Genomic DNA, 17,593 nt, shown 5'->3' on the forward strand with positions numbered 1-17,593 from the left:
TCCTTTATGAGGACTAGAAACTTGAGGCCAACAAAACATTGGGATGCAGATTCTGGAAAGGTTAGGCTTGGAAGTCATTCATTCACGTAAGGCACGATTTGTGTGTATACCTTGAAGCTTAAACAAGCACCATTATTATTATTATTATTATTATTATTATTATTATTATTATTATTATTTTATTTTTTAAAAAAGAAAGAAAGAAGAGAAGCCTCCTTTATGAGGACTAGAAACTTGAGGCCGACAAAACAGCCGGAGGAAGGAGGAGGAGGCGGGAACGTGGGTGGCAGAAAGTGGCAGAAGTCTCTCGTTCTCACGGCACCGATCCCCCTCTTGTCCTCTTCCAGTTCTCCCTCGCCGGAACGCCTTTGAAGGAGATAGTTTGCAACGCTTCCGCCCTCTCCAAATTCTTGGCGTCCGAAGACGCGGAGGCGTCCGAGGGTCTCCGGGAAAGCCTGTGCGCTCTGCCGGACGGCACCCTCCGAGCCCTGGAGCGCCGCTTCCTCTCCCAAGTGGACTGGGCCAAAATTCTCGCGGTAGGTGTGGAGCTGGGCTGCGTTCCCTAGTGGGTAGAGTTAACGGGCTCGGTTCCGTCTATTTATTGCATTCCTATCCCGGCCAGTGCCGGATTTACGTACATGCTAAACAAGCTGTAGCTTAGGGCCCCGCTCCTTTGGGGACATGTGACTGGCTGATTAGATTATCTGTCTGGAAACTGTAGAAAAGGCTCCCTTTCCTTTAGAAGCTGCAGAAATGTGAGTTGAACCCCATAAAAACGGGGCTTTTCCTCTTTGCTTTTCCCCCTTTGCAAAAAAAAGCTGCAAAACTTTTAGCTGATCCTCAAAAAACCAGGGCTTTTCCCTTTGCAAAAAAGCTGCAAAACTTTTAGCTGATCCTCAAAAAACCAGGGCTTTTCCCTTTGCAAAAAAGCTGCAAAACGTTTAGCTGATCCTCAAAAAAACAGGGGTTTTCCCTTTGCAAAAAAAGCTGCAAAACTTTTAGCTGATCCTCAAAAAATCAGGGCTTTTCCCTTTGCAAAAAAAGCTGCAAAACTTTTAGCTGATCCTCAAAAAACCAGGGCTTTTCCCTTTGCAAAAAAGCTGCAAAACTTTTAGCTGGTCCTCAAAAAAACCAGGGCTTTTCCCTTTGCAAAAAAAAGCTGCAAAACTTTTAGCTCATCTTCAAAAAAAACAGGGCTTTTAGAGGAGGAAAACCAGATTTTTTTTTCTTGTTTCCTCCTCTAAAAACAAGGTGCGCCCTATGGTCTGGTGCGCCCTATGGAGCGAAAAATACGGTATGTACTCCAGTAACCCGGAAATGTTTTCCACGCATGCGCAGAAGCGGTCTGCACGTGCGCAGAAGCGGTCTGCGCACTTTGCGCATGTGCAGATTAGAAATTTCCCCGTACGAATCAGTGGAAGTGGTCAACTCGCTATGCAAACACTCGCCTAAAACAAAGCACGGTTTTCGGGTTGCGTACTTTTTGGGTTGCGAACGGCAACGCGGAACCGATTAAGTACGTAACTTGACGTACCGCTGTATTAGGTAGGAGATGGGAGAGGGTTGCGATTGAAGGACGTCTGACCCAAACGAGGAATAAACCCATCTTCCTTCCGACAGGAGCGCGTGAATTCTGCTTCGGCTGCTGAGGTCGCAAACACGGTAGAATCCCTCCGTACTGTTCTTCAAGGGACCTCATCTTTAGCCAAGGAGGTAATTCGTGGGATGGAGATGGGCTTGTCCCTATATATACAGGTGAAACTCGAAAAATTAGAATATCGTGGGAAAGTCCATTTATGCAAGCAATTGTCTTCGTTAGCTACTGGAGTTTAATATATGAGATAGACTCACGACATGCAAAGCGAGATACGTCAAGCCTTTGCTTGTTATAATTGTGATGATTTTGGCGCACAGCTGATGAAAACCCCAAAGTTGAGATTAATTTGGGGTTCTCATCAGCTGTACGCCATAATCATCACAATTATAACAAATAAAGGCTTGACATATCTCGCTTTGCATGCCATGAGTCTATCTCGTATATTAGTTTCACCTTTTAAGTTGAACTACCGAAAGAAATGAACCTTTCCACGATATTCTAATTTTTCGACTTTCACCTGTGTGTGTGTATATATATTTAATGATGTAAATGATGTATATAATGATGTGAATGTATAATGTTAAATGGAAAATGTTGCAGCATCCAGCTCATCTTAAGGACTCAAATGTCTTTTTAAAATAAATGGCCTGAACTGCGAAGAACACTTGTCATCAGTATCTCCTCTTCCACATTGAGACCTTTGTTCAAGCTTGGTTGTTCAGATAGTTCTTGATGGAAAGTAATCTGAAATTTGATGGGACAAATATATAAAAGCTTATGTTCAAATATACAAAAGTTTTTTTTTTTAAAAAAAAAAACACGTAAAAAAAGGAAAATAAATAAAAATACTATATATATAATTTTTATTTATTTTCCATTTAACATTATGCATTCACGTCATTATTATCCACTTTACCTCCCTAGCTCTTTAGAGCAGGGGTAGGGACGCGGGTGGCGCTGCTGCGGGGTAAACCACAGAGCCCAGGGCTTGCCGATCAGAAGGTTGGCGGTTCGAATCCAATCCCCGCAATGACGGGGTGAGCTCCTTGAAGGAAGGCGAAAGGAAGGGTTGGAAAAACAAGGAGAGTGGAACGAGAGGAGGTACTCTTAACCTCTGTGGCGGGGTGGGGCATGCATCGAGAGGGGGGGGGTCCCCGACCCTTCTAGAAACTTCCGTTTCGTTTTTCCGCCCTGCGCCCCAGATCTCATCCGCGACCAGCTTTGTGGAGTTCCGCGAGGCTCTCCGGGTCCTCTCCGGCCGGGACCCAGTGTCTTCCGCCCGGCGGACCTTCGAAGTCTTCTCCCGCCTGGTCTGCGGCCACCCCGAAGGGGGAGGCCTCAAGGTGCCCTCTCTGAACTGGTACGAGGACCACGACGTCAAGACCTTCCTCGGCCGCAACGAATCGGGGCAAAAGATCACCTTGGACAACGGCACGAGTGAGTGAGTGAGAGAAAGCGAGAGAGAGTGTTGTATTTTTATTTCATTTTTAATACATGGTGAGAATTGTAGCGGGGAAGTAAGGAAGCGGATCTTCGCAGAATTGCCGAGTTGGAAGGGACCCCCAAAGCCATCTAGTCTGACCCCCTGCAATGAATAAGTCTCGGCTGAAGGAAATGCAAAGGGAATGAAGGTTCCTTTTATCATATGTGGTGGTCTCGAAAAATGAGAATATCGTGGGAAGGTTCGTTTCTTTCAGTAATTCAACTTAAAAGGTGAAACTAATATATGAGATAGACTCATGACATGCAAAGCGAGATACTGTATGTGTCAATTATTTGTTATAATTGTGATGATTATGGTGTACGGCTGATGAGAACCCCAAATTCACAATCTGAACTTTGGGGTTTTCATCAGCTGTGCGCCATAATCATCACAATTATAACAAACAAGGGTTACAGAATGAGGGGTGTGTTGCTTTCTTCCGCAGGCCCCTACTGCAAAGATTTGATCCGGAACATAGAGAGTAACCCGTTCTCTCGCATCTTGTGGAGGGGGGTGAAGCCCCTTTTCGTCGGGAAGATCTTGTACGCCCCTCCCACGCCAGCCACGCGGAAGGTCATGGCGGAGGTAGGATGATACCCAGCTCTTACCTCTCTTTCAAATCGGAACCAGTGAATAATAATATAATAATTAATTATTATTTGTACCCTGCCCATCTGGCTGGGTCTCCCCGGCCACTCTGGGCGGCTCCCAACAAATATTAAAATACATTAGTGAAGGAGGTGGATGTCCTGTGTGAGTGCCTGGAGGTGGTTGGAGGATGGATGGCGGCTAACGGGTTGAGGTTGAATCCCGACAAGACAGAAGGACTGTTTCTGGGGGACAGGAGGCGGGCTGGTGTGGGGGACTCCCTGGTCCTGAATGGGGTGACTGTGCCCCTCAAGGACCAGGTGCGCAGCCTGGGAGTCATTTTGGACTCACAGCTGTCCATGGAGGTGCAGGTCAGTTCTGTGTCCAGGGCAGCTGTCTGCCAGCTCCATCTGGTACGCAGGATGAGACCCTCCCTGCCTGCAGACTGTCTGGCCAGAGTGGTGCATGCTCTGGTTATCTTTCGCTTGGACTACTGCCATGCGCTCTCCGTGGGGCTCCCTTTGAAGGTGACCCGGAAACTACAACTAATCCAGACTGGGAGCGGCCGCCGAGACCATATAACACTGGTCCTGAAAGACTGACAATGGCTCCCAGGACGTTTCCGAGCACAATTCAAAGGGTTGGTGCTGACCTTGAAAGCCCTAAATGGCCCTATATACCTGAAGGAGCATCTCCACCCCCATTGTTCTGCCCGGACACTGAGGTCCAGCTCCGAGGGCCTTCTGGCGGTTCCCTCCTTGCGAGAAGCGAGGTTACAGGGAACAAGGCAGAGGGCCTTCTCGGTGGTGGCACCCGCCCAGCAGATGTCAAGGAGATAAACAACTATCTGAATTTTAGGAGACATCTGAAAGCAGCCCTGTTTAGGGAAGTTTTTAATGACTGATGTTTTAATGTGTTTTTAATGTTTTGTTGGGAGCCGGCCAGAGTGGCTGGGGAAACCCAGCAAGATGGGCAGGGTATAAATAACATCATCATCATCATCATCATCATCATCATTATTATTGCCTTTGGGTGGAGAGATCTGTCACTCTAGTGTTCCCATCTGCTGGGACCGGGATTTTGGGGAAACTTTCCCTATTTCAGGGGAGGAAATACCCTTCCCCCCCCCCCACCGTCGCAACCCCTGTGACCCCAAAGCTACATTCCCACCCAAACATTTGAAGCACTACGACAACACTTATTGAGCTTTTTTTGGGGAGGGGGGAGATCTCCAAATGTTGCCAGGCTTTTACCGGGGTGGTTCCCCCCCCCCCCCCCGTGCGTTCGCCATCCGGGTACAAGACGACGCCCAATTTTTTACTTTTAACCAAAACAAGTCCAATCGGTGGCACCATCATCTAATTATACGAAAGTAAAAAAGACTTCATTTTTTAAAAAAGTTGATAATCAACACCTACCGGAGGCACCAGTAAGCAGCTCCCCAGTCTTCCCAGTTTACAGGAGAGACCAGCTATGGAAGTCAAATGTTATGATTATAATATTTTTAAGGTAGGAATTAGAAGTAATAGCAGCAATAGTTTTACTAAGTTAAGAGAAAAAAGGATATAAGAAGTTAAGATTTAGAATATGATTTTATGTGATAATAATAAGTTGAATGATATAAGATGTATAAGATGTTTATTTGAAGTTTAAGATTTATGGTGAATGATTGTTGAATTAGTTACAAAGTTACTTAAAAGTAAATTAGAATTCGAACGCAGAAGAGAGAACAGGGGAAGTCCCCCCAAATAAGATTTGAAATGAGATTATAAGTAATAGATTCCTGTGTTCCTGTTTTGTTGAGGTATGTATTAGTTTTTGTTGTATTTGTTTTATACGTTGATTGAATGTGTTTATTTGTTGTTGTTTTTACTTGGAAAACCCAATAAATCGTTATATATATAAAAAAGGAAGTCAAAGACTTTTTGGAGAAATCTGGGCACCCAGCGAGGCTGCAGTACGCAGACTGTCAGAGAGAAAAATATCCAGAATGCAGGATAGCATGCAATATAAAACTCGCAGCGCAGTCTCTCAGCCTAGCCTACCTCTCAACGCTGTTGTGAAAATAACATTGGGGGGGGCGCTATTAGCCTTTCTAATTCAAGGAAACCTGCTTTCCAGGTGAACCGGACTTTCCAGAACCTGGCCGTCTTGCGCGAAGTGAGGGGGGCGTGGGAAGACCTGGGACCCCAGCTGTACACGTTCATGAACTCGAGTCCGGAAGTGAGAGCTGTTCAGGTTTGTCTCTTGAACTTGCAAGCGGGGACGGAGGTGGAGTCTGTGCCGGGAGGAGGTATTTATCAATCGAAATATTGTATGTGCCATTGTATCGCCAAAGGGACGCGGGTGGCGCTGTGGGTTAAACCACAGAGCCTAGGGCTTGCCGATCGGAAGGTTGGCGGTTCGAATCCCCGCAACGACGGGCTGAGCTCCTGTTGCTCGGTCCCTGCTCCTGCCCACCTATCAGTTCGAAAGCACGTCAAAGTGCAAGTAGATAAATACGTACTGCTCCGGCGGGAAGGTAAACGGCGTTTCCGTGCGGTGCTCTGGTTTGCCAGAAGCGGATTAGTCATGCCGGCCACATGACCCGGAAGCTGTCTGAGGACAAACGTCGGCTCCCTCGGCCTATAGAGCGAGATGAGTGCCGCAACCCCAGAGTCAGACACGACTGGACCTAATGGTCAGGGGCCCCTTTACCTTTAGTAGTAGTAATAGTAGTAGTAGTAAATGCCTACTTTACTACTTTCAGGGAATTAAACACAGCCATTTGCCACCCCTGTGGCTTCTGCTTCAAACATTTCAATTTGGCCCACCCACCCACCCCCCCAATTCAGCAGGAAAACGCAACATTAGATTTGCTCCTTGCAAATGGCAGAAAGTCTGCAAATTTTGATGATTTGCAAAGGGGTGTGTGTGTGTGTAATTTCAATGACAACTGTTATGGAAGGGGGATACGGGTGGCGCTGTGATCTAAACCACTGAGCCTAGGGCTTGCCAATCAGAAGGTCGGCGGTTCGAATCCCCGCAATGACGGGGTGAGCTCCCTTTGCTCAGTCTCTGCTCCTGCCCACCTAGCAGTTTGAAAGCACGTCAAAGTGCAAGTAGATAAATAGGTACCGCTCCGGCGGGAAGGTAAACAGTGTTTCCATGCGCTGCTCTGGTTTGCCAGAAGCGGCTGAGTCATGCTGGCCACATGACCCGGAAGCTGTCTGCGGACAAACGCCGGCTCCCTCTGACGTGTTTTCGAACTGCTAGGTGGGCAGGAGCAGGGACCCAGCAACGGGAGCTCACCCCGTCATTGCGGGGATTCGAACCGGCAACCTTCTGATCGGCAAGCCCAAGAGGCTCAGTATTTTAGACCGCAGCGCCACCCATGTCCCTTTCCTCCACGATGGACGCCTTTGTTTACCCCCTACAGAGCCTGCTGGAGACCCCCGGCGTGGCCCAGTTCCTGGAGCAACAGCTGGGAGGAACATTTTGGAACGTGTCGGCCTTGAGAGAGTTCCTGTCTCCGGAGACGGACGGCCGAGCCTACACTTGGCGCCAGGCCTATGGCGAAGTGGACGCGGCAATCGGCACCTTGTCGCAATTTATCGAGGTGCGTTGCCCCTTGCAGGAGCGGGAGAGGCCGCCTGCCCACCGAGCTCAGCACTGCCCCACCCGGACTGGCAGCAGCTCTATAGGGTTTCGGGTAGGGGGTCCTACCCGAAGGGCAAAAGGCAAAACTCCATCGCTAGTCCTCATGGCCTGATTTAATAAGAAGCTGCCTCATGCCAACTCAGGTCATCGTTGTGCACAGCTCTGTGTTTCCTACACGGACTCCTTCTTACCTGGAGATGCTTGTCGATGACGTGCAATATTTTTTTTTATATATATAAAAAAACATAGATGTGTACATATGTAGAATTTAATTCAATGAGCTGAGAAAAATCGTACATGTGACCTGCAGTCTTCCCCCTAAAAATAAAGCAGGTGTTCTAGTCCTCTTGGTTCTAAAATAAATGTAAACCTGAAGGTGCCTGGAATTGAACCTGCAACCTTCTGGATAAGGAGCAGTTGCCCTCCTCTCTGATCCATGGGGCTGTTTCTCTCCTAGTGCATTTCCCTGAACAAAATCGAGGCGGTGGACTCGGAGGAGAAGCTGGTTTTGCGGGCCATGCAGCTGCTGGAGGAACGTCAGTTCTGGGCCGGGGTGGTCTTCCTGCCGCCCGACAACCAGAGCGATTTCGGCGGGGTCCTGCCCCCCCACGTCCGCTTCAAAATCCGGATGGACATCGACGACGTCACCCGCACCAACAAGATCAAGGACAGGTGAGCCGCCGCCGCCGTTCGCGACGTTCCGCTCGGGTTTGAGAAAGATTCGTAGAATCCTAGCGTTGGAAAGGGACCCGAGGGCCATCTAGTCCAACCCCCCCCCCCTTCTGGGCTTATATATCGCGCATGTGCTTCCCTTCCTCTTGTTTAGAAAGGAAATCCCGCCCTTTAGGATTGCAGCCTGAAAAGGCACGGCACGAAAGGAAAGCGGATTGCGGGGGGATGAGGAAAAGAAGGAACCTCAGGCGAGCGTGCATTTGAAACTCATAGCATTATAAGCTGTGGGTTAATGAAATAATCAACGATACTGGGGGGGTTTAGATAGCGAAACAGCTAATAAAATGGAATAAACAAACATCAGGAAATGGTAGGTCTATAATAGGGTTTGCCATATTTCATAAAGTGCAAATCCTGATGCAAAATTGTTGAGCTTTTGTCTCTCTCTCCCCCCCCCCCAAAGTTGAGCTTTTTCTGCTTCCCCCTCCAAAATAAAAATTAAAAAAATGAAGTTGTTGAGCTATTTTTAAGGAACTTCACCCAACTCCCCTGGGTTTTCCTGGACATTTTTACCAATTCCAGGAAATTCCGCCCAGACGCTATTTCCGACGGACTAATCCCAGATGTGTCTGGGAAATCCTGAACGTAGGGCAGCCCTAGTCAATAAGAAACTTTAGGGTTTGGGGTTTGTTCAATTTTATAACGTTCTGGAATATTTTTGGAGATTTAATAGAAACGATTGGTTTCTTTTTTGGGTGGGGGGGGGGGAGATAATCTTTTGAAGAGCAGCTAAAATGTTCTCCTGACCACAAAAAAATGGATTGTGCGCTCAAGATTGCCAAAAGGGACTCTCAACCCCAGTGTGGTGTAGTGGTTAAGAGCGGTAGACTCGTAATCTGGGGAACCGGGTTCGCGTCTCCTCTCCTCCGCATGCAGCTGCTGGGTGACCTTGGGCTAGTCACACTTCTCTGAAGTCTCTCAGCCCCACTCACCTCACAGAGTGTTTGTTGTGGGGGAGGAAGGGAAAGGAGAATGTTAGCCGCTTTGAGACTCCTTCGGGTAGTGATAAAGCGGGGTATCAAATCCAAAGTCGTCTTCTCTTTCTTTCTTCCTTCTGCCATCACTTCCCTCCTTCCATCACTTCCTTCCTTCCTTCCTTCCTTCCTTCCTTCCTTCCTTCCTTCCCTCCCCCCTCCATCCTTCCTTCCTTCCTTCCTTCCCTCCCTCCTTCCTTCCTTCTGCCACCACTTACCTCCATCCATTACTTATTTTCTTTCTTTGAGAGCCAGTGTGGTGTAGTGGTTAAGAGCGGTAGACTTGTAATCTGGGGAACCGGGTTCGCGTCTCCTCTCCTCCACATGCAGCTGCTGGGTGACCTTGGGCTAGTCTCACTTCTCTGAAGTCTCTCAGCCCCACTCACCTCACAGAGTGTCTGTTGTGGGGCAGGAAGGGAAAGGAGAATGTGAGCCGCTTTGAGACTCCTTCGGGTAGTGATAAAGCGGGATGTCAAATCCAAACTCGTCTTCTTTCCCTCGTCCTGCGAACGTTGCCCAGGTTTTGGGACCCGGGGCCAGCAGCCGACCCCTTTGATGACCTGCGGTATGTCTGGGGCGGCTTTGCCTACGTGCAAGACCTCGTGGAGCAAGCCGTGGTTCGGGTCCAAGCCGAGGAGCCGTCTCCACAGGGCCGCGTGGGGATCTACATCCAACAGATGCCTTACCCCTGCTACGTCGACGACATGTAAGTTGTTGTTGTTGTTGTTGAGTCGTTTAGTCGTGTCCGACTCTTCGTGAAGCCATGGAGCAGGATCTGTCCTTCCAGTGAGCGCTCAGGGCTGATTTCCTTCAGAATGGATAGGTTTGATCTTCTTGCAGTCCATGGGACTCTCAAGAGTCTCCTCCAGCACCAGAATTCGCCTAAACATGTAAGTTAGAAATGTGCAAAAGGAAGAGTGAATCCTGACAAGACAGAAGTGCTGTTTTGGGGGGGACAGGGGGCGGGCGGGTGTGGGGGACTCCCTGTCCCTGAATGGGGTGACTGTGCCCCCGAAGGACCAGGTGCGCAGCCTGGGAGTCATTTTGGACTCACGGCTGTCCATGGAGGCGCAGGTCAGTTCTGTGTCCAGGGCAGCTGTCTGCCAGCTCCACCTGGTACGCAGGATGAGACCCTCCCTGCCCGCAGAGTTTTTCGCCAGAGTGGTGCATGCTCTAGTTATCTCCCGCTTAGACTACTGCCATGCGCTCTCTGTGGGGCTACCTTTGAAGGTGACCTGGAAACTACAATTAATCCAGAATGAGGCAGCTAGACTGGTGACTGGGAGCGGCTGCAGAGACCATATAACACCGGTTCTGAGAGATCTACATTGGCTCCCAGTACGTTTCCGAGCACAATTCAAAGTGTTGGTGCTGACCTTGAAAGCCCTAAAGGGCCTCGGTCCTGTATACCTGAAGGAGCCTCTCCACCCCCATCATTCAGCCCGGACACTGAGATCCAGCGCCGAGGGCCTTCTGGCGGTTCCCTCAATGCGAGAAGCAAAACTACAGGGAACTAGGCAGAGGGCACTTTTACCCTCGTGAGATTGAATGTCTTGCCCTTGGCTAGACTTGAGGGACGATTCCAACAGATTCCACAGGAAAAATGTCCCTGTGGAGATGGCAGCCCCGAATCGGCGGCGCATGCCCTTCTGGCTTGCGCTCTTGATCAAGACTCGAGGAACGAGATTATCACCCCTCTTTTATTTTCCGTTCCGGGTCGCCCAGCCACTGCAACCGTGTCCTTCTAGCTCAGTGTTTTTCAACCACTGTTCCGCGGCACACTAGTGTGCCGCGAGATGTTGCCTGGTGTGCCGTGGGGAAAATTTGTTTATTTGATTCCTATTCAAGAGAATTACTTTATATATAGTCAATATAGGCACAGAGTTAATTTTTTTTAACATTTTCTAATGGTGGTGTGCCTCGTGATTTTTTTCATGAAACAAGTGTGCCTTTGCCCAAAAAAGGTTGAAAAACACTGTTCTAGCTGCCACATTCTGGATTAGTTGCAGTTTCCGGGTCACCTTCGAAGGTAGCCCCATGTAGAGTGCACGGCAGTAGTCCAAGCGGGAGATAACCAGAGCATGCACCACTCTGGCCAGACAGTCCGCGGGCAGGGAGGGTCTCATCCTGCGTACCAGATGGAGTCCGCCCTGGACACAGAATTGACCTGCGCCTCCATGGACAGCTGGGAGTCCAAAATGACCCCCGGGCTGCGCACGTGGTCCTGCAGTTGTCCCATTCAGGAACCAGCGAGTCCTGAGTGAGAAGATGAGGACCTATTGGGATCCTTATTTCTTTGAGTTTAAAGGGGATTGCGGGGGGGGGGGGAATGTTACGGGTAGATCGCGGCCCGCTTCCGTCCCTCCACCGACTGACGCGGCTTCCCCTCGTGACCCGCTTCCTTGCCAGATTCCTGCGCGTCCTCAACCGCTCCTTGCCGCTGTTTATGACGCTGGCGTGGATCTACTCGGTCGCGATGATCATCAAAGGGGTGGTCCACGAGAAGGAAGCCCGCCTGAAGGAGACCATGAAGATCATGGGGCTCAGCAGCGGTACCCTGTGGTTCAGCTGGTTCCTGAGCAGTTTCATCCCTTTCCTTGCCAGCGCCGCCTTGCTGGTCCTCATCCTCAAGGTGAGCTTCTTTCGCCCACCCCACCCCCCACCATCCGATATCAGCCGGGGCATGTGCAGAGTGCCCCGTTCGGGTTACAACTTCTCGACTTAAAACAACAACAGCGGGAAGCGATTTCCTGTATCGTAAGGTGAGGAGCGTTTGTTTATTGTGAAGTGGAATTTCGGTTTTCGGACGCCTCCGTCGACGAACGCTTCGGCTTCCGAACGCCGTAAACCCGGAAGAAACTGCTCCAGTTTTCGAACGATTTTCGGAAGCCTGACGTGACACGTGGCTTCCGTTTTGAGTTTCCCTATTGTATTCGTTTTTCCCGTTTTTTGTCATTTTAAACCAGGGGTCGGCAATTTTTTAAAGCCGTGGGCCAGTCCACCGTCCCTCAGACCATGTGCTGGGCCGGACTATCTATCTATCTATCTATCTATCTATCTATGTATGTATGTTTTGGGTGGGGAACGAACGAATTCCTATGCCTCACAAATAACCCAGAGGTGCATTTTAAATAAAAGCACACATTCTGCTCATGTAAAAATGCACTGATTCCCGGACCTTCCGTGGGCCAGGGTGAGCTCCCGTCGCTCGGTCCCAGCTCCTGCCAACCTAGCAGATCGAAAGCACGCCAGCGCAAGTAGATAAATAGGTACCGCTGCGACGGGAAGGTAAACGGCGTTTCCGTGCGCTCCAGTTTCCATCATGCGCCAGAAGCGGTTTAGTCCTGCTGGACACGTGACCCGGGAAGCTGTCTGCGGACAAACGCCGGCTCCTTCTGCCTGAAAGCGAGATGAGCGCCGCAACCCCATAGTCGCCTTAACTGTCCAGGAGTCCTGTACCTTTTCACCTTCGCTCCATCAGTTTGTCTCGTCCTCTTTTCAGAAACTCCCCAAAGCACGTTTTGCTACTGACACAACTGTGGGGCGGTTTCTGGGCGCCGCGCTGGCGACTGAGGTTCCCCATCGAGCCAGCTGACTCCCTGCAGTCCTCCCCGTTGTTACATGGATTGTTTCGTTTCGTAGAGTCATAGAGTTGGGAGGGACCCCCAGGGGTCATCCATTCCAACCCGCTGCCATTTAGGAATCTCGGCTAAATCATTAGTATCCTTGCGAATGTGAGCCATTTTTGACGGGTTTTTCTTTCTGCTTTCTCTTCCCAGGTGGGGGACATCCTGCCCTACAGTGACCCCGCTGTGGTCTTCCTGTTCCTGGCCACTTTCGCCGTGGCGACCATTTCCCAGTGCTTCCTAATCAGCACATTGTTCTCCAGAGCCAACCTGGCGTCGGCTTGCGGCGGGATCATCTACTTTTCGTTTTACCTGCCCTACGTCCTCTGCGTGGCTTGGCGAGAGCGGATCACCTTCCCGTTGCGGCTGTTTGTGGTGAGAGGATCTCTCCGTCTCCCCCCCGTCTGCTCTCCTAAGAGGTGTTTCTGCTCCCCCCCACTCCAAAATAAAATAAAATAAAATAAAACCCTCACTTTCCTTCGTTCCAAAACCACCCCTCTTGCAGTCGAAATTCTTCTTCTATACCCTGGTTCCCGAACAGCCGAGTTCCCGAACGTTTCGGCTCCCGGACGCCCCGCAAACCCGGAAGTGAACGTCCCGGTTCGCGAACTGTTTTTGGAACCCAGACGTCCGACGGGGCTTCCGATTGGCTGCCGGAGCTTCCTGCAGCCAATCGGCAAGCCGAGCTTTGGTTTCCGAACGTTTTGGAAGCCGGACGGGGTTTCCGGAACGGATTGCGTTCGACTTCCAAGGTATGGCTGTATTTCGAAAGAATTTAAAGCAACGTTTTGCCAATTAAAACTGACTTCCCTTCCACCCCCCCCCCCCGTGGTTCCCCTATTTTTTCAGAGATTGCTGCACATTATAATTTTTCTAAATGGCTCCACGACATTTTCGAATATTTCACGGCTGTTCTTACCGTAAAGCTACTCGCTGTTTGCAGTGGTTTGGGTTAAGTAGCCTGCAAACATTTCCCAATCCTCCTTGAACTTAACCCTGCAGCCAAAATTCAGTACGGGGAGAGAGAGATAGAGAGAGAAGCTGAATAATAATAATAATAATAATTATGGTCATTCATTCCAGTGGATCAGTGTGATTTGCACTGGGTACCAGTCCAGGTTTTTAAGCACCCTCTCCCCGCCCCTCTTCACCTCTCTCCCTCACAACAGAGCCTCTTGTCCCCCGTCGCCTTTGGTTTCGGCTGCGAGTATTTCTCCCTCTACGAGGAGCAGGGCCTGGGCATCCAGTGGTACAACTTGAACTCGAGCCCCGTGGAAGGCGACCGCTACACCTTTGCCACGTCGGGCGGGTTGCTGCTCCTGGACGCTGTCCTCTACGGACTGGCCACGTGGTACATCGAAGGGGTGTTTCCAGGTAAGCGACGCACCTCCGTTCTCGCGAGGCACCGAGAATTTCAACCCAGTCAGGGCTATATCCGCAACCTCCATTGTGTAGCTTTTTTTTGCAGCTCGATCATGTAGGGTTGCCATTTGTCCTCTTTTCCCAGGACACGTCCTCCTCCTTTTCAGGATTAAAATTTCTGTCTGGGCGGATTTTTAAAATTTGGCAAACGTGTCCTCATTTCCCCCCGCTCTTCGAAATATGGCAACCCTGATTTTTGTCGCTGCCCCAGTTTACTGCTCCTGCTTGTGTTCCAGGCCAATATGGGATCCCCAAGCCATGGAATTTTCCGTTCCAGAAGAGTTACTGGTTCGGAGAGGCCTCGGCCGACGGCTCCCCGCACCCCATCCCGACAAATTCTCTCAACTGGGCCGAAGGTAAAGCCATCGTTGATACTGCGGGGGCTTTTCTGGGGTGGCCCCTTTGCTTATTTTCTGCTTTCGAGGGCAGCCTCCCACAGCCTGCGCAGCAACCGCACTTCTCAGTGCTTTGTTGGAGCTGAGAAAACGACGAAACATAACTTGAAAGCCCTCTTAGCCTCCTGTCTTCGTGGTCTCGGACGACCGGGAAGCAAACGCTGTCTGGTCCCTCGAATAACAAAAATTCTGTGTCCTTTGAGACCAGTATCTGTACTATTAAACATGCCACCCCAAACTTTCTTTTCTTGGTTTATTGGGATTTATAAAGGGAAATAACAAAACTTAATATCAAATATATTGGGGTGTTTTCATAACTAAAACACTGAATAAGAACACAGAAAAAAGAGAGTGATAGAAAAGCAGGAATAACTAGAAAGAGGGAGAGAGAGAGAAATAAAGAAGAAATAGACAAGGGGTTTAAAAAGGGGGTGGGAATACTCAGCGCCCTGCTGGAAATCTTAACTTCTTTAAGCGAAGAAACAGAAAGATGCAGAGGAAATTTTGCATGTTTAGGGAAGCTTTTTAATGTTTGACGTTTTGTCCTGTTTTTAATATTCTGTTGGGAGCCAACCAGAGTGGTTGGGGAAACCCAGCCAGATGGGAGGGGTATAAATAAATTATTGTTGTTGTTGTTGTTGTTGTTATTAAATTTGAGAACTAAGGTACCATTGTAGGTTTCAACTGTTGTGTAATGACACTGCCAGGTTGCAAGGTGGTAGAAATTAATAATAATAATATTAGATATTTATCATTACGGCCATTGGCCCATCAAGCACGATTTTTCAAACAACATATGTATACTTAGCCTTTCTACTTAGAACTTCGAAAGGACTTTAAAGTAACAGACTAATAATAATAATATTAATTTCTACCACCCTGCAACCTGGCAGTGTCATTACACAACAGTTGAAACCTACAGTGGCACCTTAGTTCTCAAATTTAATCCGTTCCGGAAATTCCGTTCCAAAACCAAAGCGTTCCAAAACTCCAGGCGCGTTTCTTCCCCATAGAAAGTAACGCAAAACGGGGTTAATCCGTCCCAGACTTTTAAAAACAACCCCTTAAAACAGCAACTTGACATGAGCTTTGCTATCTAACGAGACCATTGATCCATAAATCGAAAGCAATAATCAATGTACTGCAGTCAAATACAGATTCAATCAGTAGCGGAAATGTACGGGGGACGACAAACCTTTCTGACCCGGCGGCTCGTACCCCCGCAGTGATCGTGGAGGACCCTCCCGCCCAGCTGAAGGTGGGGGTCTCGATCCGCAACCTGGTGAAGATCTATCGCAGCGGCGGGAAGGTTGCCGTGAACGGGCTAAGCCTCGACTTCTACGAGGGCCAGATCACATCCTTCCTGGGGCATAACGGGGCCGGGAAAACGACCACCATGTAAGTTGAGCCGGGAAAACGTTGAGACGGAGGTTAGTTTCTGTGTTTGTTTTCCAAGGTTGGGGAACTTTTAGCCCTCCAGATGTTGCCGAACGACATCTGTCGAGGAAGCACATTCCTGCTGGAAATGTTCTCTGCGTGAAGACGTTTGTTCTCCTCTCGTTATTTTTATTTATTTCATAACGATCATGCACTGCTTTTTTTAAACAAACAAACATACCCAAAGCGGTTAACGAAAGATAAAGCAATAACTTGTTCAGCAAACATTCTATTCCTTTTTTCTTACGTGATTTTTAATTAAATGTTCTGTTTTGCAATTTGGAATAGTCATTTATACGTCCTTAAATGTATCGGCGACTTCCCTTCTTCTCTTTCCACGGTTCATTCTGCGTATCATAAATCCATGCATATTTTTTACAAAAACTTAAACCGTTCGACGTTCCAGTTACAGGTAGGTAGCCGTGTTGGTCTGCCATAGTCAAAACAAAATAAAAAATAAAAAAATCCCTTCCAGTAGCACCTTAGAGACCAACTAAGTTTGTTCTTGGTATGAGCTTTCGTGTGCATGCACACTTCTTCAGATTACAACCATCGAAACTTAATGTACACCGTTGAATTTATCTTAATGTTTTCAAGAGAAACGTTTTATTTATTCTGCCAAATCGTTTTTTTTAAAAAAATTGATATTCCAAACCGTAACGAATCAGCCACAAATTAAAAAGAAATCTAATGCAATCTTTCCAAATCTGTTCCCCTTGTCGCTTCGTAGTTTTCCCGGTTATTTCCAATTCGCATTCTGTTCCCTATAATCAACCTTACGTTGAAATAATATAAGGGAAGCATTTTCAGTTAAAAACGAAACATTTAGAAGATATAAACTGCTTTGAGACTCGCCAACCCACCCCCTTACAGTCGAGCGGTATATAAATGTTGTGAAATAAATATGCAGTAAATCCAGCAATATGCTGAATCTTCTGTCTAAGCAACTTGGATGGCCTTTTCTAACCAACGATTTCTTTAGCAGGTGCAACTCTAACAATTCGTTTTCAAATGCACCCATTTCCTTGACCTATGGGTGGGCAAACTAAGGCCTTGGGGCCGGATGCGGCTCAATCGCCTTCTCAATCCGGCCCGCGGACGGTCCGGGAATCAGCGTGTTTTTACATGAGTAGAATGTGTCCTTTTAATTAAATGCACCTCTGGGTTATTTGTGGGGCCTGCCTGGTGTTTTTATATGAGCAGAATGTGTCCTTTTATTTAAAATGCACCTCTGGGTTATTTGTGGGGCCTGCCTGGTGTTTTTATATGAGCAGAATGTGTCCTTTTATTTAAAATGCACCTCTGGGTTATTTGTGGGGCATAGGAATTCATTCATTATTTCCCCCCCGAAATATAGTCCGCCCCCCACATAAGGTCTGAAGGACAGAGGACTGGTCCCCTGCTTTAAAAGTTTGCTGACCCCTGCCTTGACCTCTTAAGGACGACTTGTTGCACGACAGCTCAGAGCTATGTTTGGGTGCCAAATTCATCATTTCTCCCTGCTTCTTTGCAACATCCTAGGTCCATCCTAACTGGTTTGCTGCCCCCCAGTTCTGGCACGGCATACGTGATGGGAAGAGATATCTGCTCCGACATGGACGTCATCCGGAGGACGATGGGCGTCTGTCCTCAACACAACGTCCTCTTCGACATGTAACTTGATTATTTTATCGTCTGTTATTATCTCTTCGGTTTCGAGC

General features: G+C 48.5%; 1 protein-coding gene across 1 annotated transcript in view; it reads left to right on the forward strand.

Moving 5' to 3' along the window:
- Positions 1-17,593, forward strand: part of ABCA7 (ATP binding cassette subfamily A member 7) — a 60,726-nt gene that overhangs the window by 5,305 nt on the left and 37,828 nt on the right. Inside the window, exons 6-19 of the mRNA XM_033136918.1 lie at positions 348-536; positions 1,621-1,713; positions 2,800-3,034; positions 3,526-3,665; positions 5,790-5,906; positions 7,087-7,266; positions 7,765-7,979; positions 9,534-9,719; positions 11,423-11,645; positions 12,793-13,014; positions 13,809-14,013; positions 14,298-14,417; positions 15,683-15,854; positions 17,415-17,546. Coding sequence (XP_032992809.1) covers positions 348-536; positions 1,621-1,713; positions 2,800-3,034; positions 3,526-3,665; positions 5,790-5,906; positions 7,087-7,266; positions 7,765-7,979; positions 9,534-9,719; positions 11,423-11,645; positions 12,793-13,014; positions 13,809-14,013; positions 14,298-14,417; positions 15,683-15,854; positions 17,415-17,546 — 2,429 coding nt within the window. The remainder of the gene's footprint in view (positions 1-347; positions 537-1,620; positions 1,714-2,799; positions 3,035-3,525; positions 3,666-5,789; positions 5,907-7,086; positions 7,267-7,764; positions 7,980-9,533; positions 9,720-11,422; positions 11,646-12,792; positions 13,015-13,808; positions 14,014-14,297; positions 14,418-15,682; positions 15,855-17,414; positions 17,547-17,593) is intronic.

This window comes from Lacerta agilis, chromosome 18 (genome assembly GCF_009819535.1).
Source record: "Lacerta agilis isolate rLacAgi1 chromosome 18, rLacAgi1.pri, whole genome shotgun sequence".
Lineage (NCBI taxonomy): Eukaryota > Metazoa > Chordata > Lepidosauria > Squamata > Lacertidae > Lacerta > Lacerta agilis.